The 24,572-nt window shown below is 35.6% G+C and overlaps 2 protein-coding genes across 2 annotated transcripts; both read right to left on the minus strand.

The window, feature by feature from the left end:
- Nucleotides 1-278: 278 nt before the first annotated feature.
- On the minus strand, nucleotides 279-23,721 carry LOC105216607 (probable serine/threonine-protein kinase DDB_G0282963). The gene is made up of 8 exons (XM_011191194.3): nucleotides 23,530-23,721; nucleotides 11,594-11,859; nucleotides 10,987-11,518; nucleotides 10,661-10,799; nucleotides 9,654-10,586; nucleotides 9,323-9,579; nucleotides 9,016-9,190; nucleotides 279-3,331 (listed from the first exon to the last, which is right to left on the minus strand). The coding sequence occupies exons 1-8, from the start codon at nucleotides 23,582-23,584 to the stop codon at nucleotides 1,720-1,722; spliced, it is 3,969 nt and encodes a 1,322-aa protein (XP_011189496.2). The 5' UTR covers nucleotides 23,585-23,721; the 3' UTR covers nucleotides 279-1,719.
- On the minus strand, nucleotides 23,642-24,447 carry LOC114804494 (transcription factor SPT20 homolog). The gene is made up of 2 exons (XM_054226537.1): nucleotides 24,442-24,447; nucleotides 23,642-24,355 (listed from the first exon to the last, which is right to left on the minus strand). Exons 1-2 carry the CDS (start codon nucleotides 24,445-24,447, stop codon nucleotides 23,642-23,644), a joined length of 720 nt encoding a protein of 239 aa, XP_054082512.1.
- Between the last annotated feature and the right edge of the window lie 125 nt (nucleotides 24,448-24,572).

Raw genomic sequence — 24,572 nt, forward strand, 5'->3', positions numbered from 1 at the left:
TAGGTACTTTCAGTTAATTTTTTTTTTTTCATAAGTCTAAATACAATTTTTTTTACAAGCTGCTTGTTTTTTTTTCTGTATTTTACAATGATTTTAATGCCATATATCAATAACAATTATATTCAACAATTTTAAGAAATTTTCAAAAACATAAGCTCACATTAGTCAGGATTCAAATAACAACAACTACTTGCATTTTATAATTGGATACACAGTAGAACTTCCATAACTCGAAATTCTCCATAAAATGTTTTCAGCTCGAACTTTTGATTTTTCAATAGAATTCAAATTTCATACAAATTTCATTCCGAAACTCGGAAGTCGCTCTCACTCAATGGTTTTTTGTGGATCACGGTGATTCGAGTTAGGGAAGTTCAACTGTCAATTCAATAAATATACTTTTATATATTCATTGCACTCATGTTGTGATGTTTTTGTATTATGAATTCAATTTTAAATCAGTCAAAAATATTACGAATTTATATTTATAAATATAAGTTAGGTTCCACATAATCCAATATTTGTTTTTTTTTTCTTTTTTTTGCGCGAACAATTCTTATTAAATATATAAATTTATTAATAAGCTAAAATATTTCAACAACATTTATTAAGTAAAAAGTAAACGAATTTTTAAAATATCTACATATATACTTGATTTTGAAATAAAAAATTTACGAATCAAGTGTAAATTTGAATTAAAAAATTTAAAATTTTAAAATATAAAAACAATTATTTGAAAAAACTTCGTTATGTTTGAAAAATATTCAATATTTTTAAATTTAGTTATTACAAAAAAATATTTAAAAAATATATAACAATAAATTTGAAATTTATTTCTAGATTTGAAACATTATTAAGTATATATGTATGTATTTTAAACAAATTCAGAAAAAAATGTATATGATCTAGGCAACCAATCTCTAAAACTCTTTCTTGTTATCCTAAAAAATATTTTGATTGCCTATAATGAATAATGAACAATAATTTATTAATAACTATAATTTAATAAAAATTCTAATTTATTTCTAAAAATCTAATGCATAAGGAAATGAGTAAAGCATTTATACAATTTATTAAATTAAATAATGCAATTTTTTCATTACTAGAATTACAAGAAAAAGGTTCTCATTTACTCTTCCTTTGTGTGCATTAATTTCTCTTGATTTCAATTTTCAAAAGAAACAATAAACATTCGCCAAAATGTGTGTGCCCATTTGTTACAAGTGACGACACAACAGTACAGTTCAGTGTGTGATAGCGCGAGTTAGAGCTAATACGAGAGAATGAAATTTTTCTTATGTAGCTGCAGACCAGCTACACGCTACTATTTCGGCGCATCAACTGTTAACTCACCTAAACAGTTGTGAGTTACAGAGATCTCGTGCTAAATAATTTCCGAAAATACGACAAAAGTCGACAATGAGACAGTTATGTGCGCTAGCTAACATAAAAGTGTCTAAAAAAATTATTTAACAAAAGATGTGTTTAAACCATATGAACTTGGGTTTTTGCTCATTATAAACAAGTCAATGACGCCTAACACTAGGCTTTTAGTTGCATTTTCACACTGATGTACATATATGTAGTTGCATGCATTTAAATTCAGTTTATGTACATATGTAACTGTTTACATATATTTACAATTAAATTTGTATAATTTTTTTTTTATAAAAATATGCTAAATAATCACATAATAAACTAAAAACACCTGCGCCGCACTCAGTAACTGATTTTCTTGCGCAGTTTCAGTTTAGTTTCGCGCTCGCGCTCGACGGCCAAAACCGCCGCTGCTGCATAGCGCGCGCCACTGCCGCGCTGCAAGTACAAGCCATGCGCTGTATTGGCCGCCGTCGGCGTCGGTATACCCGATGTGGAGGTGGACGATGCCGATGAAGCGGTGGATGACTCGAGCATTGAGTTGTTGACCGACGTTGGTGTCGTCACCGCCGTCGCCGATACATTTGTTAAGTGATGGCGCGTGCGATAGCCGCCAACATGTGGCACCGTTCTGCCGCTACCAACAATTAACTCAGCACCAACGCTTCCACTGCCAGTGCCACCACTTAGTTGGCTGTTGTTGTTGTTGTTAGCATTAGCGCTCCCACTGGCGCATGTGTTGCTGTTCGCCTGCATAGTTGCATTGTTGTTGCCGGCAGTTTTGCGCAACAGCTTCGTATTGTACTCATCGCATTTGTCCTTTTCGAGGCGCGTGCTGCTCAGCGAACGTTTGTTGCGTTTCGTAATGCCCGTCGGTATGCCAGTGGGTGAGGCGCGCGCAGCGGTTGTTGTTGTTGTTGAGGAGGTGGCGGCAGCTGATGTGATGAGCGCATCGTAACTGCAACGTCCGCTGCCGCCAACGCCGCAATTGTTGTTGTTGCTATTCAGCCGGTTTGTATCTAAAGGCGGTGTGGAACGCAAATTTTCATTTAATTGTACATTAATAGTGTTATTATTATTATTGTTGTTGTTGTTGCTATTATTATTATTATAGTTGATATTTTGCTTATTGGCATTGCTGCCATGTCTATGATGATGTCGCTGATAGTATATATGCGATTTAGGTAGTGAAGTCGACTGTGTCACTTTATTATGTGCGAAAGCATCGCCGCCCTGTAATGGATTCGAATTTAGATCCAGCGTTGCGGAAACGGAACGCGCGCCACCAACAACACCAGCACCACCACCACTACAGCCAGCGCCACCGCCGCCGCCAGCGTCTAATGGCGTGGAAGCCGCCGTTGGCGTTGCGCTCGAAATTGTCGGTATGGCGGACGCGTCGCGGTAGTAACGCGCGGTTACCGCCGTACAGGGCGGCTCAACTGCCGCGCCGACCGCGGCAACGCCCGCGCGATTGTAGCGTATACGCGAGCGCCCACGTAGCGTCATGTGATGATGTGGCACGCGTGAGGCGCCACCGCGCGACGGTGGTATAGTGGCGCATGAACCAATACCGCTGCCAGCGCTACTGCTAGCTGACGCTGTAGTTGTCGACGCGCCGCTTACATCAATGAGCGCTGCGCCTGCGCGCACCACCGGTATTTTACTCTCATTAATGCCGGCTGTTGCGACATTCGATGTCGAACTAATCAACGTGTTGTTGTACGTTTTCGTTTGCTTATTGAGACTGCTGAGCGTAGGCGCGGTGACATCATGATGATGATGGTGATGGTGGTGCTGTTGATGTGGCAGTGCGCAGCCGCTGCTTGTTGTCGTTGCTGTTGTGTTGATGTTGTTTGTGGCTACATTTCCAATTGCGCTGTTGTTGTTGCTATTGTTATTGGTCAACTGTTGTTGTTGTGCTTCCGCTTTGCGTAAGTGCATAAAACCCATTCTGTTTACACATATTATTTTTGGTTTTTTTGTTGTAACGTTTGTTTTTATTTCGGTTAGGAAATTGTATAAATTTGTTGTAATCGGTGCGTTTTCAATTAGTAGTGGAACAGTTGTGTTTAAAGTAACCCCGAAAATACCGTAGAATATTTATAGTAAAATATGTATGCACAGGTGTTTTGTAGTAGTTTGCGCAGAGGAAGTAAAAGAAAGAGAAAAAGTAGAAGAATATCTCTGGATTAATTGATTTTTTTCATATACGATGGTATTCTACTATTCTAATTTGGTAGAAACAGTGTTGCGTTTTTTAAATATAAACCTTGATTATTTGGTAAAATGCGGTTATTTAATATGCGCCTAATTGTAGGCAACACTTTATGTAGTGATTAAAATTTCAAGGTTATATTGCTATTGCTTTCAAAAGTCTAAAAAAAATAAAACAATTATTTTTAAAATAAATTTAAATATATAATACGCCTAATTGTATCCTACGTTTTTTTGATCTATCAATTTTTTTTATATATTTTTTTTTGGTTATGTTTCTCTAAATATTTAAATCTCAAATCAAGTTTAAATTACATTTATTAAATACAAAGGCAACACTGTTTCAAATATTCTCATACATAATGGAACCTTCAAAATAATGCTTTTATGAAAGCTGTCTGGGAAAAAAGGAGGGGAGCTTGGTAGGAGTGGGTAAGGAAGAACCAGGGGGCAGCAATAGCACAAACTACTTACAAGAAAGAACAATCAAATAAAAATCAAATGCACGTAGACGAGATAGCCATATGTACAAATATACTGTATAGAAAATAAAACTTCAAAGAGCGGGAAATAAAGAATTTATTTACAAAACACAATTAGAGAAACAGCAATTCCATACAAACTCAAATGCAGAGGCGATTCAAATAAAACATTTGCCAAAAAGTATGCAATGCCAAAATTTTTTGAAGGAACGAAAAAAACAAATTCATAATTTGGTTGCGGTAAATAGATTTGGTGTTTATTAATAATAATATATAATTGGTTTTTATTTGATTTTATAAAAGTATTAATATTTCATGCAAATAACGCTTAACACTAATATATGTATGTAAATATTAATAGTTTTAATTTTTGTTTAATGCTATTGCTTAGCTGCATACAATAATTAACTAAAAACTATTTTTTTTATATAAAATTTAAATATTTTTTTTAAATAAACAAAAAATCTGGCAATAATGTAAGGCATTAAGAATTATGACTGTGTATAATTTAATTACATAGTTACAACTATAATTAGTGATATGTAAATATATGTTGAAAAAAATCTATACTAGCTGCAGAAAATCGGGAAGATTGGAATTATTTGAAATTCGAAAAAAAATGTTTCGAAAAATTAAATTTATTGCTCAACACTTGTATTCAATATTAATAATAATCGATTTTTTTAAAGTGTTGGGTTTGCTAGAAATTGATTTATAGCCTTTTCACACAGAAGCTAATTGTTCAATTAACCGGCCTCTGCTCGATTAAAATGCTGAAGAAGATTGATTTACCATATAATTTTTTAATTGAATACATTAAGTTTTTAATTGAATATTAATCGATTTGAAAATGAAATGCAACTCTGCGACAAAGGCCGTATTTGTAATTATATATGCGTTCTTTGTCTGCGAGTTGTTGTTAGATGTCGCTGCTAAAAATATCAATCAGCTGATGAAACTTATCAAATTCTTATGAAAAGCAAAAAATAAAAGTGATAACAGCTGATCGGTTATCGAGTAGCCGGCAGTGTGAAGGGCAAGATCAAAATTTTAATTGATCAATTAATTTGGCTGTGTGAAAAGGCTATTATGTGAGGTTGGTGTTGGGAAAACCGGAGCCTGATAATTATTAACGACTGAAACTGCGGGCATTTAGAGCAACAAACATTTGTAGTATTTTTCCAAATTTTTAAAAATATATTTTTAAACAAATTTTGAAAAATTAAAATATATTTGAAAAATAATTTTTGATGAAATGAAAACAATTTGAAAAAAATCTTGATTTATGCAATAATTTTTCTTTCAACACAAAATTCGAAATCTAAAAATCTATTTTTTCCAAAAATAAAACTCAAAATCTTTGTATGGGCTCATTTGGAAATTATTATTTGTTATACAAACATATTATTTATTATAATTTTTTATTATAATTAGCGATATTTTTTTTTTGTTGCTAACGAAAGCGTAAACATTTTTCATATTGACAGAATTCTCTTTGTAACCATTTTTTCTTTAGCCACATTCTTGAAATGCCAATTTGTCGTCCTAAATTGCGTGATGAACGTGTTTCACGATTAGTCAAATGCTTGTTATTACTAATTTTCTCATTTACCGTGAATGGTATATTTAACTTGCTGTTATTTGTGCGTATTTTTTTGCGATTATTACTGGAATTTTGCATAGACTTGATTGCGTAATAATTTTGCTTGTTCAATTTGGATTTGCAGTCATCGCGGTTGCATTGTTCGTTTGTTCTTAAAAATTAAACCGGCCGTTAGAATACGTAATAGGCTTAAAAATTAAGATATAGAACGCGATAATCAAGTAACTGTATAGTATACTGTTATAATTAGATATTTTTGATGCTTGTGGGTGTTGACTATTTGCAATTGTTTTTTGGTCGGTTTTGGTCTATTGTTTGTAGTTATTCCCTACTTAAATTCTACATAAGCTGTAGAAAATAAATTTGTATGTGTTTTAGTTTCAAATTAACCTAATCGTTTTAAAAACGATTGGACTATTATTTTTAAAAAAGTATTTTAAATTGCCTAAAGTATATATTAAACAATTAAGAGTTGCCAACGGCATATGAATTGCAATTCTAAACAAGCAACAGTGCTGCCAACTGCACTATGATGATAATGTATGAATATATAATTTTTGATTTTCTACAGCATTTCGCGTATGTTTGACTTTAAAACGGTGATTTTAATAAAAACTAAGCATATTTTTAACAATAAAATATAAAATATGTATAGTTGATTAAAAATTGGTAAAAAATATATACATATTATGCATTTATTTATATACAGTATGCATGTATATTTAAAAAAATAAGCTTCTTAATTATTACTATACAATAATTGATAAAATATTGTATAACTTAGCTGGGCTCTTTTATTAGACTGCCTTATTAGTATTGGAGTGTGACTTTAGTGGAGTGTTTTTGTTTTAATTATTATTGTACTTCACCTAATATTAATATGTTATAGGCATTTAGTGTTTTAAAAAAAATATATATATAGCTACGTTGGGGTAAATCAGAAATCGGTAATATGATTGCACAGTTACGCTACGAAAACACAAAAACATTTAACATTAAAATATCGACACATTGTTTTTTGTATAAGAAAGGCACGAATTATAATTTTTTTTACTTTAACCATATAAAAAAATATATTTGAAAAAGTTTGCAATTTATTATTTTAAATTAAATTTCTTTTTTCAATAAATTTTTTTATAATTAAATTTATTTTTTTTAATAAATTTTTTTATAATTAAATTTTTTTCATTAAAATTTTTTTGTAATTAAATTTATTCTTTTCAATAATTTTTTTTATTAAATTTATTTATTGTTTTCATTAAAATTTTTTTGTAATTAAATTTATTTTTCCCATAATATTTCGTGGAATTAATTTTTTTTTTAATTTTGTTTTTTGGTTTTGCTATATAAATATATAGATTGCTTTAAAAGCGAAAATTAAGGAAAATTTAACTTAACTGAAATTAAAAATTAGAATAAGTGTGCTATATTTTATAGTTGAAATTTTTATAAATAGCAAACTAAAATATTTGAAAATTTATTTAAAAACATTTATTTAAAAAAATAACTTTATTTTATATAAAAAAAAATTATTTGAATTAATCAGGGGTGTTGTGAAATCCTCGACAGATTTGCTGAATGTCAGAATGGCAAACCAATTCAGAATTTCAATGGTGCCACAGCATCTGATTGGATTTGCAGCTTTTCGAATATTAGCAAAATCAATATTCGAAACAGCTGTGTCACTATTTATTCATGGGGCAAAATTAACAAGAAATTTGTTTTTGGAATTATAATCACGTAATTACTTCAAAATATTCTTTAAACCCGTGAATCAGAAGTTATTTCAGTTTTTATTTTATTGGACAATGAATACAGTATTTCACTTTATTTTCTAGAGAAGTCAAAAGTAGTATTTATATTTAAGTAGATATTTCCATAATCTAATATGTATTTTCTATTTTGTGAACTTTGTAGAATATTTTGATTTTTACCGTTATAGCCTTTTCACATAACCAAATTAATTGATCAATTAAAAATTTGATTGAGAATCCGGTTTTTGCCCTTCGCATTGCCGTCTACTCGATAACCTATCTACACTGTTCTACACTTTTATTTTTGGTTTTCATAAGAAGTTGGTTAGTCAGCTAATTGCTATTTTTAGCAGCGACAAACAACCGCAGACAAAGAACGCATTACAAAAATACGGTCTTTGTCGCAGTGTGACATGGCATTTCATTTTCAATTCGATTAAAATTTAATTAAAAATTTATGTAAATATTTTGTATGGTAAATCGATCTAAATCAGCGTTAATTGCTCAATTAGCTCCTATGTGAAAAGGCTATTAAATTCAATAATTACGTCATTTAGCGTACGCATCTCCCCTTTTAATAATAATTATATTTTTCCTAAACGAATTAAATTTGAAAAAAATACTTCAAATCTGTCAGTCCTGAGTTTCTTAGTTTGTTTCTGATAGTAAAACCGATAAAATTGATTTCTATGACACCGAACACCAATAAAATTTCTGATTCATCAGAACATCAAACCAATAATATCAGAATTCATGACACGAACCAGCATTTTTTGTCGGTTTGAATTCTGATTCCGACATTTATCAGATTCCACAACAACCCTGAATATTTTTTCTTTTATAGTGCCAATAATTTTTCAAAACATGCTTTTAAAATTGTTACTTTAAAAATACATGTTGAAAATATTTTTAAAAAATTTCCAAATATTTAAAAATAATTTTTAATTTTTTTTGCAAATATTTAAAGATATTTTTAAAAATTTAAATAATATTTAAATATACAAATATTTATAAATTTTTTTCAAATATTTAAAAATATTGAAAAAAATTAATATTTAAAATTATTTAAAAAAAAATTTCAAATATTTACAAACATTTAAGTAAAAAACACTTCGTGCAGTTGTGTTTTAAACACGCGAGAAGGCCAAAAAGATTTTATACAATTATTCTTTACGTTAAAAATAGCAGTTAAAACAAAAAAAAAGAAAACATTTAGATAACAAAACAATGTCGATTTAGCGATACATACAACAACAAAGCGGGCAAAGGCGCGCATATGCAGGACAATTGGAAATTTGAATTATTTGCCTATGGTGTTTTAAGAGGGAAGCGGTGCGTTATTGTGGTGCATTGTGATTTTTGCAAGGCAGCAAGATATTTGCACTCGTCTTTCATTAACAGTTATGCTAATATTTTTTTTTTATCAAATTATGATTATTCTTTAATATTTGCTTATTTTAGTTTCGGTAATTGTTTGTTTGGTTAGAGTTGTTTATTTCTTTGTTGTTTTGTTTTTGCTTATTGTTGTTGCACACACAAAATTTGTAGTTGTCAGTAACGGCACTTTATAACATGCACTTACCTCTTGCTATAAATGGCCAGACTGCGCGCACGCGTTGTCACGCTGCCACCGCCACCGGCGGGTAGTGTCGTTGCTGCCGCTGTCGACGTCGTTGTTGTTGTGACATTGCCACCACCTTCACCACGTGTGCACGGTGCACCAGCGCCGGTTGTTACCGTTGTTGTCGTGTGTGTTGCTGTTGTTAGAAGGTTAATGAGGTTATTATTAGTGCGTGTGTTATAATGGTTATTGCTAATGCTAATATTATTATTGTGATTATTGGTGTTTGTGTTGGTGTATTGTGTGTTAAATAAGAAACGATTATTACAATTGTAGAGATTTTTGTTGTTAAGCGCCGCTGTTGCTGCCAGCATTGCCTCATGCGCCACCGCTGCCGCTGTAGCTGCTGCCGACGCCGCTGCTGCCGTTGCGGCAGCCATATTATGGCAATCGGCCTGTCGCAATGCATGAGGTAGCGCCATTTCTGCCGCGCCACTGGTGCCATGTGCACTCGGCATTATGTTGGCAATATTGTTGCGGAAGGGTTGTGAACGGGCGCGCATGTGACGTTCTAAATCCATGGAGCTGTTGTGGAGAGTAGAAAAGAAGGAGTATATTTAGTGGAAGCTTACTATAAATTAATTTACAATTTCACTCACTATGCATTCGCGTTGGTGCTGTTGCCACGTGAATTGTGCTGTGTTGACAACTGCTGTTGTTGCAATATCGATGGCGGCGCCTGCTGTGACAACTGTTGCACCGCAGTAGGATGGTGTTGACGCCGCAACGCTTTGATTTGATTCAGTTTATCGCCCTGCGTCTGCGAGTTTTGCTTGTCAATTGCTGCCTGCGTCATTTTTACCGTCGATGCGATGGTGGGGCGCTGCGCTGCCTCCAAGCCAACACACGGTTTCTTCAGCTTCTTTTCGGCATAGAGCGGCTCTGCCACGCCAGCGGGTGACACACGTGCGACGGCTTCACTCACCGCAATGGGTGGCGTGCGTCGCACAGGCGGCGTTGGCGGTTTAACGCTATCGGCCAGCGAATTGGCCGCCGCAGCCGCTGCAGCCGACGCAAGTGTGGTGCCAACATGTATCGTTGGTGATTTTCGTCGCCTTGTTGATGCTATATAAGTCGCATTGGAATTGTCGGTGGTGTCTTCATCATCACCATTCTCCTCTGTGATGGTGGTATCTTCATCACTGACACTGCTAACATTCGCATTGCGACTATCGGCCTTGGATTTATCCTTGGAACGGCGATTATTCGTCGCTGCCGTTGGTGTAGTTGCTGTTGTTGTGTTGTTGACAACGCTATTGTTGGCGGTAATTGGTGAGCGCGCACGCGTTGTTACACCCGTCTTGACATTACCGTTAGTTGATATCTCTTCGCTGTCATGCAGATGCATTGTATCCACCTTTTGTGATATACCTTTGACGCAATTCTCCTTGATTTGTGTCAACTGTGGCACACCACCGGTTGATAGCACCTGTTTAAGCGCAATGCTGTAAATGCCATACTTGTGTATGGGACACTGCGCGCCGGAGCGTTTGCGCATGCGCTCACCTTCGGCCCATAACCATACTTGTTTGCTGTCGGAGTAGATAGAGAATAGGGTAGTGAGTTTAATGAAATATTGGTCAACAAAAAATTATTTGATATTTACTCTTCCATCCATTGTTGTTGATGGCCAATAACTGAGCCCGGACGACACAGTCGCAACCAGGCTATAGCTTCCAGCGCTGTAAAGTTATAATGCTTCATGATGTAGGCGCCAATAAGGCTGCCAGTACGACCAAGACCAGCTGGAAAGTTCAAATAATATAATGAATAATCATAACTGTGTCTACATATCTTAAAGGATCTAAATCTAAAACCAATCTATATTAATCGTGGTTTCGCCTAAATTTGAAAAAATCCAAATTTAAATTAGGAAAAGTAATTTCTAGTTTTCTAATTTCAAAATTGGATTGTAATCATTTCTAAACTCACCTTTGCAATGCACCGCTATGGCACCCTTTGTATTCTCGCATATGGAGAGGAATTTCTTCAATATCAAATCACTCGGCGTACTGCCATCGATGAAGAACAGATCCTTATGATCGAAACCGGCATTCTCGAAGCTCGACGCATGATAAACCTTCGCATTCAAACGTATCACAGTGGTTACATTGTTCTCATGGAAATACTCAAAATAACGTTCGGGCGAATGACATGGATAACCGTTCGGCAGTGTTTTCGACTTCTGATGCGGACCACAAAAGGCGATAAACTTTTGCGGTACAATCCAATTGAAATCGCCATTCTCCACACGTTCGAAATATTCATATTCCTCCGCATCGAAATCGTCGAAACTGAAGAAGCCAGCTTTCAGCGATTTGTATACAGCATTCAAGCAATCGATTAGCGAAATCTTATAGCCGCTCGGCCCAAAAGAGGCATCACAGAAACGTGTGTAGGCGGGTATATCGCCAGCGACTAGCGGCCGATAAGCATCCATTGGTAATTTGTTTAGGTAGATGATCTGTGAAGGAAAAAATATTATATTTTACAGTAGAGCTATAGAGAATATTGCTTGCTTACTAGGGGGTCTACTTACCGAATATGAGCCAATCAAATAGGCGGCATTTAGCCGTTTCGCCGCATTGAGCGTTGTGTAGTGTATGATTTTCTTGTTGGCATGACATTTTGCGGTCAATTTGGAATTTAATTTTTGGCAGTATCTATATAGCATGCAAATATTGAGTGGTCCGAAATCATTGTAAAAATTTTCGTAAATATATTCATCATCTATGCTGAAATAGTGTGTGTTGGGTGTGCTCTTTGGTTTGATGTTCTTCTTGAATGTGACAAAATACAAACGATCTGTGGAGAATTTGAAAGAAATTAGAACAATTTTATTAATAAATCATTTATATAAAAAAATAAGGTTTACAACCATTAACCCAAACAAAATAAGAGGTTGAAAATTCAATTGTTTGTGGTTTAAGCGCTTAAATAGTATACATACAACGCAAATTGTATAGCATAAATTTACGCAAACACACTCAAACATTTAATTCGTTATACCGCAGCATCATAAATAAATACTTTAAGCCGATTGACTCTTTGCCCGCACATTGGGTAGTCTAATTGGTATGGCGCGGCATGGCACACAACAACGTACACCACCGCGGTCATGTTCGTCAATTGGGGTACATAAAACAATATAACTGTAGTATAGCGTGTATTGAATGACCTTGAATTTAACGAAAAGCTTTAAAGTTAACCAATGGAGCCTAGAATGTGAGCGCACCCACACTAAGCGATGCTTTAACCCATTCGACCCCATTGTACTCGCTTGGGTACAGAAAAAAAAAAAACAAAATATTTATTATTTTTTTCCCATGGGTACAGAAAAAAATATATATTTTATATATTTTTTTTTTCTGTAACCAAGCGAGTACAAAGGGATCGAATGGGTTAACACATAAACATGTAACTTAGCACGAGCTTTAAACTAATACCGAAGAGTCGAGGCTATGTAACCGGAATGGACCCGGATTTTTATCCGGCTAATGACTCTCAACTCGCCAGCATTTCTCGAAATTATATGGCGAATCTTTTATGGCGCTACAGTAACAACAATAGAAAAATTGGAGTATCTCCCATACCGAGTGCTATATAGTTCTAACTTATCTCTTTATTGGAACTAACTTTTTGTGACCGAATCGTATAAAGAAGTTGATCTATCGATTGGACACTTATGATATGTGATAAGACTAAATTAAACAATTCTTTGTGGCGAAATTTAAATGTTTCGGGATTTATTTTTTGATCCCGAAATACCGAGTGGGAGGCTTAAAATGAAATTCGACCGAGTTCGAAAACAGAGATATATGTATATACTTATATATACATATATATATTAGATTGGCAAATATCTCCCTTCCGCCTTTTTGTATTTTGAATTTCGCGGCTATGTATAAAGCGCTATAGAGCTCGTGTTTGTCAATACTATACATCATTGAAAGGCCTTGACATAACCTACAAAACGACGCTATGCACAATTAGATTGGATATTGCGTTCAACAGTTATAGACGTGTAAACATGGAGTTCACCAACGCCAAAATTCGCGCTATTTTAAAGTTGTCCTTCGTTAAAGGCAAAGCCGCTTGAGAAACGTTCCGTGAATGGTTTCGACGATTCATAGCTCGTGAAAACGACACCATGGATAACCCAGCCAGCGGAAGACCTGTGACGACGAATACCGATCAAATCATGGAAAACATCGAGTTAGACCGGCATGTGGCATCTCGTGACATCGCCCAGGAGATGGGAGTTAGTCACCAAACCATTACAAACCATCTGCAGAAGGCTGGATACACAAAACAGCTTGATGTTTCGGTGCCGCATGATTTGAAGCAAAAAAAACCTGGACCGAACCAACGCCTGCGATATGCTGCTGAAACGGAACGAACTCGACCCATTTTTGAAGCCGATGGTGACTGGCGACGGAAAATGGATCACATACGACAATATCAAGCGAAAACGATTGTGGTCGAAGGCCTGTGAATCGCCCCAAACAGTGGACAAGTCGGGAAGGTTTCCAGGAAGGTTTTGCTGTGTGTTTGGTGGGATTGGAACGGAATCATCCACTATGAGCTGCTCCCATATGGCCAGACGCTAAATTCTACCATCACCTACGAACAACTGGACCGCTTGAAGCAGGCGATCGACCAGAAGCGTCTAGAATTGGCCAACAGGAAGGGTGTAGTGTTCCACCAGGACAACGCCTGACCACACACTTCGTTGATGACTCCTCAAAAGCTACGGGAGCTCGGATGGAAGGTTTTATCGCATCCGCCATATAGCCCAGACATAGCGCCAAGTGATTACCACCTGTTCATGTCCATGGCGAACGCTCTTGGGGGTGTAAAGTTGAACTCAAAAGAGGCTTGTGAAAAGTGGCTATCCTAGTTCTTCGAAAATAAAGAGCGGGTATTATGAAGTTGTCGTCGAGATGTAAACAGATTATCGAACGAAACGGCGCATATTTAAACGAAATCCGATCACTGTAACACTTTTTATAAAGCATTAAAGAGCAAAAAAGCGAAGGGGAGATATTTGCCATATATATCTATGTACTATAAATTTGTTTATAGTACTTGACAAAAAAAAATATTGCTTACAAACTTTGACAAGAAGTTAAATGTTGTTTGCCGCAATTGGCGTAACATGCAACACGCCAACGACAGCGATTAACAAAGAAATGAACAGGCAGAAAAATAAATTCACTAGAAACTAAGCTCTAGCGCTTGTGGATGTAGTATGCCTTAGTTGTTTGTATGAAAGTGTAAAAATGTTGCTTTACACATGCTATACAATGCGCACGAGTGACTTTTACAATTGATTGTGAATCGAGGAGGCAAAAGTCAGCAAAAACAAATCAGTAAACCGCAAATAAACTCAATTTCGGTTTATTAATACATACAAGCATACATGCGACTGGCAGAGGACGATGTCATAGATTATACAGTTGGGTGCCTAAACTGTACTGTACAAAGTAGGCGATTGCCCGTCGATTTGTTATAACTTTTGAACCTCTCTCACGCCACAACGTTCACTATTTGTTTCGTGAAAAGTCAGAACAACATGTTATGTTTGCGCTGAATGATGTAGTTCTAGATAATTGTTGTTTTAAGGGTTTAATGAGGGAAATTAACCGAAGTGACAGCTCCTTAATGAAACTTTGAAGCTCTTAGCCGCTCGTAAGTTAATAGATAATGGAAATTCACTTCGTGCGATAGGTGTATGACCCCGAAATAGGTCTATAATCACCACCATCGGTATCTAGAAATATAATAATGTGAATAAGATAACTCCGGGAAGTTAATTTTTTTTTCACTAAGTTCTCTATACATATTTATGCTGTATATGTACTTATCGATAAGAACTTGCAACACTTCAGTATTCATGTATGAACGCCTAGTATCCTACTTTAACACCAACTCATACCTGGCCACCTAGGCGTATGCGCAACATTACACTCACACATGTTGAGTGATCATAAAAGAAGATTTCATCATAAAGGTGTCTCTTTATACATATGTGTATATGTATGTGTGTGTGCTATCTATAAAATATTGCTTTTGCTACGAGCCAGCAAGTAATGGATATACTATATGCCTGTATGTGCTTTGGATCTTCTTTGTTAGTCGCAGCAGCAAGCAGCTAAAGCAGCAGCAACAGCAGGTGAATTGACAATTTCGCATACCTATCATGTGTCGTAACATTTCAAATAAACTTTTACGATTGCATTGGCAATAAATAAGTGGAGACGTGAGATTTGTAATTTTAGTGTTGTTTGAAATAAAAAAAAATTGAAATATTTACAACTCAGCAGTAGCTATTTTAATATATATGTACAAAATATTAAATCATTAAACTGAGCCCTAGTCGTAATTCTTAAAGAAGAGATACTCTTAAGAGATATATTCCGACCGAGATATTGATAAGAAGAAGAGCAAGAGATTAGACAGCCACACAGAATCCGCTGAATCCGAATCCGAGGTCCATTTAACCCCATCAGATCAGGCTTTTAAGATAACCCCAGAAAACCATTATGGCAGACAGCGATTTTTAAAATTCATAGCATTCGCTTGAAATTCGTTATTCGGGGTCGCTGATTACGAATCCGGTATGGGTTTTGCAAAATTCAAAATGGCGGATCCAATATGGCGGACGCTTTTTTGAAAAAATCATCGGAATCGCTTCAAACTCGTTACTCGGAGGTTCTCGAGTGCGCTGATTACGAATATGACGAAAGTTTTTAAAAATTCAAAATGGCGGATATATTTTAAAACTTCCCCATATTGCATCCGCCACATTGATTTTTGAAAAATTAAAAATGGTGGATCCAATATGGCGGCCGCCTTTTTAAAAAATTCATCGGAATCGCTTCAAACGCTTGTTACTCGGAGGTTCTCGGGTTCGCTGATTACGAATTTGACGTTACTTTTTAAAAATTCAAAATGGCGAACCAATATGGCGGACATATTTTAAAACTTCCCCATATTGCATCCGCCATATTGATTTTTGAAAAACCGACACCGGGTCATCTCGTGGAGTTAAATGGACCTTAAATTCGGATTCAGCGACCCCAAAAACATATGGCACACATAGTAAGAGCTCCAGATCATGTACAAGTTTTTTTTTTGTGTGGCTGTGTTATCAATTTTCTTTTTAATCGGATGGAACGCAGTTGTTGTTGCTAAAATAGCTTGAAATATTATCCGAAAATGGATTCTCAAACATTATTATAGGAATCACAACAAAAAATCTTTTATTTGAGCACACAATTTGTATACGCTTTCAAGGAGATCCTCATTCCTCTGCCAAACCTTTAATTCAACTCAGAGTGATTGAGTTTCAACTGAAGAGTATGAACACAAGGAACTTCTGATACCATACAGTACATGATTATGATTACTAAGCACAAATGAGAATGAATACGCTTTATGCTTTTGTACATATATGTTCTACAATTGTATCTGAGGCGGAAGGCGAAGCAGTTGAAGGGGAAAAAATCAATAGCACTAACAAGATTTCTTTGACGCCTTTATGAGCCAACGACAGCAACAAATTCAGGTATATATGTTACAAAAAAATACAGAAACAACAACAAAACGGAAAAAATAAGCACACTGAAATTACAACAAAAGTAACTGTGCCAAAACAAGAGCGTAGACTAGTGAAGACAACACCAAATGAGTCAATACAGAGTGCCACCTTTGTATAAAAGACGACACAACAAATGAAAACAACAACTAACTAGTCAGAAAAAAAATAAAAAACAAAAATGAAACCAAAAAATTTGCAAAAAAGCAAATCAAAAGCAACGACTCTGTTATTATGCTTGGCCGAAAGCACAGTTGTTTGGCTAACGGGTGGCTGACGCTGCCAACGAATTGTGGACGCAAAAGAAGGTCATTTGGTGGACGTAAACAAAAAGGGTTGACGACTTTAACCGGCGGTGTTTGTATTCTTTGGCACGGAAAGGTTTAATAAAGCTGAGAATTTGCATTGTGATCCTCGGCATTTGTATGGGATAAGATAAGAATTAGGAAAAATATGCAATAAGGTTGCCGAAATAAGACGGATAAGGAAGCTTAATGTCGCATGGTGAAGAGATAAAAATTTGAATATTTTGTTTTACAAAAGCGTAAACAAGAAATATGCAGAAAATGGAAGAGTAAACTAAAAGCCGCAATTTAAATATAAGTCGTCAAAAGGTCTTCAAAGGTTATTAAATATAAAGAAATGTTGGGTTTCGGACTTAAGATTTCTTTATGGCTTTTAAATAAATTGGTTCGTAATATGTATGTATGAAAGCTGAAGCAATAATATATTGGATATATTGCCGTTGATTGCTCGCAAAAGGGTTCTGCTCCGCCAATTGAGATAATAATTGAGACAATTGTTGCAAAGGCAGAAAATATTACTCAAATATTAAAAAAAAAATGCTGCGGATTCTACAGTCCTTGGCCAGACAAAAGTGCCTTTCCGTTACGTAGCAGAACTCTTTCTCCCACTCCTCGATAAATTTCTCTCTTTCTCACACACTATATTTGTAAATTGATTTTGTTTGTTGTGAAATCTGAAATCAATGAAGCTATGGAATATAATGGAATATGCTGAAGAATATCTTTTATAACCCTACTTTTTGGTACAAAGACTCCAAAATACAAATTTATTATTAAAATGCATTGTCACTTTTGAATAATAAGCTCGCATAGATCAACCAATATGCCATTATAATCAAAAACAAATATTAATGATTGAAAATGAAATAACAGAAACAGAAGAAACAGAAATGAAAAATCATTGACTGAGGAACTAATAATTGTCTAGAAATAAATGTGAAAAGGAAATGGAAAGATTAAAAAAAACTATCTCCTCTCTTCTTGTCAACTAGTTTATACCAAACTGCCGATAACAAAACTGACTGAAATACTGATATATACTGTACAGGTTACTCATACGCCGTGTAGCGTGCACAGAGCAATGTAGGAAATGAAACAAAAAAGGGCTGCTAATTCAATGCAAATGTATCGTAAGCGACAGAAGGGTGGAGGAGGCATGCAAGCGGCAAGTTATAACTTAAGAATAAATGAAGTTGAAGTAATTTATGATGGCTGACTGCTGAGTTGACAAACTGACTGACTAACTGCCTGCCCGGACTGGCTGCCTGACTGGAGAAATAACTGCCGCTTGACTGGCTTGGCTAGGCGATGCGATGCGCTGTAGCTATTCGTAAGTTGCGACGCAAAAAGCATAAACGTAGCATTTTGAACGCAAGCTATTGGTAATCAAATGTATTTATAGAATTACTTCATCGGATAAATGTTTATGTGTGCACGTATAGATGCGTTTAGAAATTGTTGTTATGTGAAATGTGGTTAAATAATTCATTAAATGTATTCAAATGCAATCAATTGTAACGTAGAAATAGTATTATATTTATCTATTTTCACTAGCATTGGTTGCTGACTATTTTGACATTTTTATTTTGATTTATTATTTTTATATTTAGCTTATTGGCTTTCCGTGTTCAATTTTATGTACATATATTGATTGAGCGTGTAGTGCTTAGTTAGTTAGATAATTAAATCAGTGTTTAATTTGATAATTTATGAGCATAGGCACGCAATCTATAAATGAATTACAGATGTGTATGTATGCACTCATATGTATAAAAAGACCGTACACTCTCTCTCTGATTTTAAAATATTTTTTTTATATTCTCACAACAAAGTTGCTAAAGAGAGTAATATAGTTTTGTTCACATAACGGTTGGTTGTAAGAGCTAAAACTAAACGAGTTAGATATAGGGTTATGTATACCAAAGTGATCAGGGTGACGAGTGGAGTTGAAATCCGAATGTCTGTCTGTCCGTCCGTCCGTCTGTGCAAGCTGTAACTTGAGTAAAAATTGAGATATTTTGATGAAACTTGTTACACGTATTTCTTGGAACCATAAGTTAAGTGCGAAGATGAGAAATCGGACCACTGTCACGCCCACAAAATGGCGATAACCGAAAACACATAAAGTGGCATAACTAAGCCATAAATAAAGCTATGGAAATTTATTATATATATTAGGTACAAAGGATCGCACTATGAAGGGGCATATTTGGATGTAATTTTTTTTTTTTTGGAAGTGGTCGTGGACCCGCATCTTATCAACTTTTTTCTACATATCTCGTAAACTACTAAAGCTCTGTCAACGAAACTTTCTAGAGTCGTTTCTTTTAGGTACTACCTCATACAGTCCAAAAATGGAGGAAATCGGATTATAACCACGCCCACCTCCCATACAAAGATTATATTGACAAGTAAGGAAGGGCTAAGTTCGGGTGTAACCGAACATTTTATACTCTCGCATTTATTTATTTAACTTTATTTATATTATATAATACACAATTTGACCCACATATTCGTCATATATATTGTATACAGTCCATTGAAAGTTGGAAACCATAATATTAGGTTAGAAGCATCGAGGTCCTCATGTTCGATATAAGGGGCCTTGAAAACCTATGGTCCCATTTCGGCGATTTTTAGAATGGGGCTGCCATACTATTTACATAGTATTTGTGCAAAGTTCTGCACCGATATCTTCACTAGTACTTACTTTATATATTGTAAAGTAAACAATTCAGATTGTCTTCAAAGTTCTGGTATATAGGAAGTAGGCGTGGTTGTGAAGCGATTTGGCCTATTTTCACAACATATCATGTAAGGAAACTATTACAAACCAAGTTTCATTGAAATCGGTCGAGTAGTTCCTGAGATATGGTTTTTGACCCATAAGTGGGCGACGCCACGCCCATTTTCCATTTTGTAAAAAAATCTGAGTGCAGCTTCCATCTGCCATTTCTTATGTGAAATTTAGTGTTTCTGACGTTTTTCATTAGTGAGTTAACCCACTTTTAGTAATTTTCAACCTAACTTTTGTGTGGGAGGTGGGCGTGGTTATGATCCGATTTCTTTCATTTTTAGACTGTATTAGGAAGTGGCTAAAAAAAAATGACTGCAGAAAGTTTGGTTTATATAGCTCTATTGGTTTGCGAGATATGTACAAAAAACTTAGTAGGGGGCGGGGCCACGCACACTTCCCCAAAAAAATTACATCCAAATATGCCCCTTCATAGTACGATCCTTCGTACCAAATTTTATTTCCATAGCTTTATTTATGGCTTAGTTATGGCACTTTATGTGTTTTCGGTTTTCGCCATTTTGTGGGCGTGGCAGTGGTCCGATTTTGCTCATTTTCGAAAGCAACCTTGCTATGGTGCCAAGAAATAAGTGTGCCAAGTTTCATCAAGATATCTTAATTTTTACTCAAGTTACAGCTTGCACAGACGGACGGACAGACAGACATTCGGATTTGAACTCCACTCTTCACCCTGATCACTTTGGAATATATAACCCTATATCTAACTCGTTTAGCTTTGGGTGTTACAAACAACCGTTATGTGAACAAAACTAATACTCTCTTTAGCAACATTTGTTGCGAGAGTATAAAAACTACTAAAAATGCTTTAATTCAGTAAGTAAAACCACCAGAAACCTTAAATTTTATTATAAAGATGTAACAGAAGAGCTGCACTCAAAATGGTATACCAAGTTTTAAATGGAGGTGATTCCGCTCACTTAGGGGTTAAAAACCATATCTCCGAAACTACTCGACCAATTTCATAAAATCTTCCTTTCTTCCAATGATATGTGATGAAAATCGGTTCACAACCACGCCTACTTCTCATATACCAGAAGTCGATCTGAATCGTTTACTTTACAATATATAAAATAAGCACTAGTGAAGATATCGAAACAGAACTTTGCACAAATTCTGCATTTATAGTGTGGCATCGCCCTTCTAAAAATCGCCGAAATCCAAGGCCCCATTTATCGAAAATGAGGACCTCAGTGCTTCTAATAGATTTGTACCGAAAATATAAGTAAGTTTCTCAGATATTTTGAAGAACTTCAAAGAGCATATTTTTCTTCTAATTATATGTCTCCATGGCAAAAATTAGTGAAATCGGGTTATATCTTCCCCTAGCTCCCATATACCCAATATTAGGGGTTTCGAACTTTCAATGGACTTTATACCATATATGTGACGAATATGCGAGTCAAATTGTGTGTTATATTAATAAAATTAAATAAATAAATTGCGAGAGTATAAAATGTTCGGTGACAGCCGAACTTAGCCCTTCTTACTTGTTTTTTTTTTTTTTTAATTCAATTAGAATTTAAAGGATATATCAATATAGTCGTAAATTAATTCCTTTCAAAACTCAAATTCAAACAATTTTACAAATTGTTATTCATATTTCTTCGGTAGAAAAGAAGAGAAGAAACGAAATATAAACGTTTTATACCACTATACCCAAATAACACTTCTTTAAACTACAGTTACTTCATAACCACACTGCCACCTCTACCATAAGTCAACTCTTATGAAACAACAATTTTCTCCGAACTACTTTCCAGTGTTTTTCCGGCAGTTTCTGCCCTTTTTATGCATATTTCCCACATTTTCGTAATCATTATTATTCATTTTAATGCAGGCCAGGCGTATATGCAACGCGCAAATATTTATTTATGCTTGTATGCATGTAAATCTGTTTTTGCTGATGGCTTACAAGTGTTAATTAAAAATAAATTACGTATACGCCAAGTACAACCAGCCCTAATGAGCTGCTTTCATGACCACTGAGATGAAGATCTTTTATTTAAGCAATAATTTATGCAATGCAAGGAGGAAATTATTAAAAAAATAAGAATAATTACAGTAACAATAAAGAGTTAATGAGAAAAAAAATTAACAAAAAGGAATTGAAAATAAATTTAAAATATTAAAAAAATGTTAAACATATTATAGTGGTGATATGGGTCGGAAATATTATATTATTATAGAGTTGCAAATCAACTAATTTTAACCAATATTTATATAAAAAATAATAGAAATTCTCAAATTACTTTTAAGAGGATTACTATTGTATTCAGTAAAAATATAGTAAACAAGTAAAGAAGGGCTAAGTTCGGGTGTTACATTCATTTATACTCTCGCAATTTATTAAGATAATACACACTTTGACTCACATATTCGGCATAAAGTCGACTAGAATATCGAAAATCGTTATAGATTATATATGGGGAATGGAATATTTCCTGGACCGATTTCAACTATTTTTGGCACCCAGCTACATTATGACCAAAAATTTGCGTTCACTTAACATTCCTAAGATAAGTCACATACTCACCGATATATGCGGAATAAAGCACACAGTAAGCTTGAAAATCAGTCTATTAGGTATATGACGGGTACAGGAAGTATTGGCCCGATTTTGCCTAATTTTGGCACAGAGATACAATACACTAGAAGGAGCACATCTCCTTTGAATTTCTTTAGAATATCTGATAGATTTACCGATATTTTCAATAAAAAATTAGCTAAACGCTTTGAGGTCCTCATGTTCGATATCTGGGGCCTTGAAAACTTAACGTCCGATTTCGATTTTTATTCAGGCTATGCTACACTAGAAACACAATATTTCGGCAAAGTTTTGTTTCGATATCTTCACCGATGCTTCATTTATAGATTGCTAAGTGAACGGTTCAGATGGGCTTCATAATAATGGTATATGGAAAGTCGGCGTGGCTGTGAACTGATTACTCCTAAACTATACTAACGGGATGCCAAGGAAATGAATCGAGCCAAATTTCGTTTCAATTGGTCGCGTAGTTTCTGAGTTATGATTTTTGATCAATAAGTGGGCGGAGCCACGCCCATTATAACCCTTATGTACGATGTTCCTCAAGCATTTTTAGTAGTTTTCAACAAAACCTTTGTATAGAAGGTAGGAGTGGTTATATTCCGATTTTTTCTATTTTTAGATCGTATAAGTCAGTGGCTAAAGGAAATGATTCTAGAAAGTTTGGTTGATATAGCTTTAGGAATTTACGAGATATGTACAAAAAACTTAAAAGGGGCCGGGGTCACGCCTACTTTCCCAAAAAAATTACAGATAGATATGCCCCTTCATAGTGAGATCCTTTATTCGAGCGAGTGCGCCAGTTTGTGGATGTGACAATGGTCCGATTTCGCCCATTAATAATATTAATACCAACTCTCTCAGGGTTGGTGTACCAAGTGTCACCAAGATATCTTAATTTTAACTCAAGTTATCGCTGGCACGGTTAGACGGACGGAAAGACAGGCATGCTGATCATTTTTTATATATATATAATTATCTAATCTAACTATCTATATCTAACTCTTTTAGTTCTAGGTGACACAACCGTTATGTGAACAACATGGTTGCCACTTAACAATATTTTTTATGACTATATTCATCTAAAATTAAAATGATGAAAAATAGATTTCCTTTTGATCAGGGTCTAAAAACAAAGAATATCTTTTAAATACCCCCAATTTAATGTCGATACACATTAAAAAAGTGAAATAATCAAATGCAAACTCACTGCGTTGTATTTCGGAAGCTGCGGCCAGCAAATCATTATTATCATCATCCAACATCTTATGTAAGGGTGTGTAAGTATGTGTGTATGGATTGGCAAGACGTTGCTTAGGCGCTTAGTTTTGCCGCAGCTGTTCGTATGGCAAATAGGTACCGTGACAGTTGCAGTTGTAGAATATATTCGGAGCTTGTTCCGCTCCGCTGCTACTGTATTGTTGTGGCAACTGCGACGCTGGCAGCGATGGCGACAGCGAGGATTGCACTAGTTGTGGCTGCGGCAGTTGGTCAGGCGCGTGCGAATACTGTGGTGGCAACTGCACCGCCTGCGGATATTGAGGCAACTGTGTGTACTGCGGTGGTGGTGATGTGGGCGGTGTGAGCGTCGCCGGTGACTGTGCAACTGACTGGTGATAGTCGTATGGGTCGTAAGTCGCTGATGTTGCAAGCGCAGATGCTTGTGGATAAACAAATTGTGATTGTGGCAATTGGTGTTGTTGTTGTTGCTGTTGCTGTTGCACTTGCTGTATTATTTGTTGGTATTGTTGCTGCTGCTGTTGTTGTTGTTGCTGGTGATGTTGTTGCTCTTGCTGTTGATGCTTTTGCTGCAATTGCTGCTGCAGATGTGACAAATTCAATTGTTGCTGCAAATGCTGATGCTGCTGAAAAGCCTCTTGTGAATACCTCTCCTGCTGCTGCAGTTGTTGCGCCTTCAACTGTTGTTGGTGATTCTCCTTCTCGAGCAGTGAAGTCAAGTGCGGCAATTGTGCCTCATTCGGCTTGAGTGGCGGCAATGGCAACAGATTGTGCTCCTTCTCCTCGCCTTGTTGGCCCTGCTGTGGCGGCAAATGGATGTAGTGCGGGTAGGGACTGTTGTAGAGGCCGCTCAAGCGTGGCTCCCAACGGAAGTATGGCACACGTTCATATATGGTATACCAGCGCGTCTGCGGATTCACCTGATAGTAGTAGCGATCGCGTTTGAGCAACTGATTGGTGGAGTGACGCTTCTCGGGTATTTTCGCCGTACGCACGACAGCACGACACACTTGC

Source organism: Zeugodacus cucurbitae, chromosome 3, assembly GCF_028554725.1.
Source record: "Zeugodacus cucurbitae isolate PBARC_wt_2022May chromosome 3, idZeuCucr1.2, whole genome shotgun sequence".
In the NCBI taxonomy this organism is placed as follows: domain Eukaryota; kingdom Metazoa; phylum Arthropoda; class Insecta; order Diptera; family Tephritidae; genus Zeugodacus; species Zeugodacus cucurbitae.

What these genes read in the sequence shown, in the direction of transcription:
- LOC105216607 (XM_011191194.3), bottom strand. Translation starts at nt 23,584, where the DNA reads ATGTTGGATGATGATAATAATGATTTGCTGGCCGCAGCTTCCGAAATA. An exon ending in AGCTTCCGAAATACAACGCA is followed by an intron (nt 11,860 to 23,529) that starts GTGAGTTTGCAT and finishes AATTCTCCACAG; the next exon opens with ATCGTTTGTATTTTGTCACA. An exon ending in AGCACCAACGCGAATGCATA is followed by an intron (nt 9,580 to 9,653) that starts GTGAGTGAAATT and finishes TCTCCACAACAG; the next exon opens with CTCCATGGATTTAGAACGTC.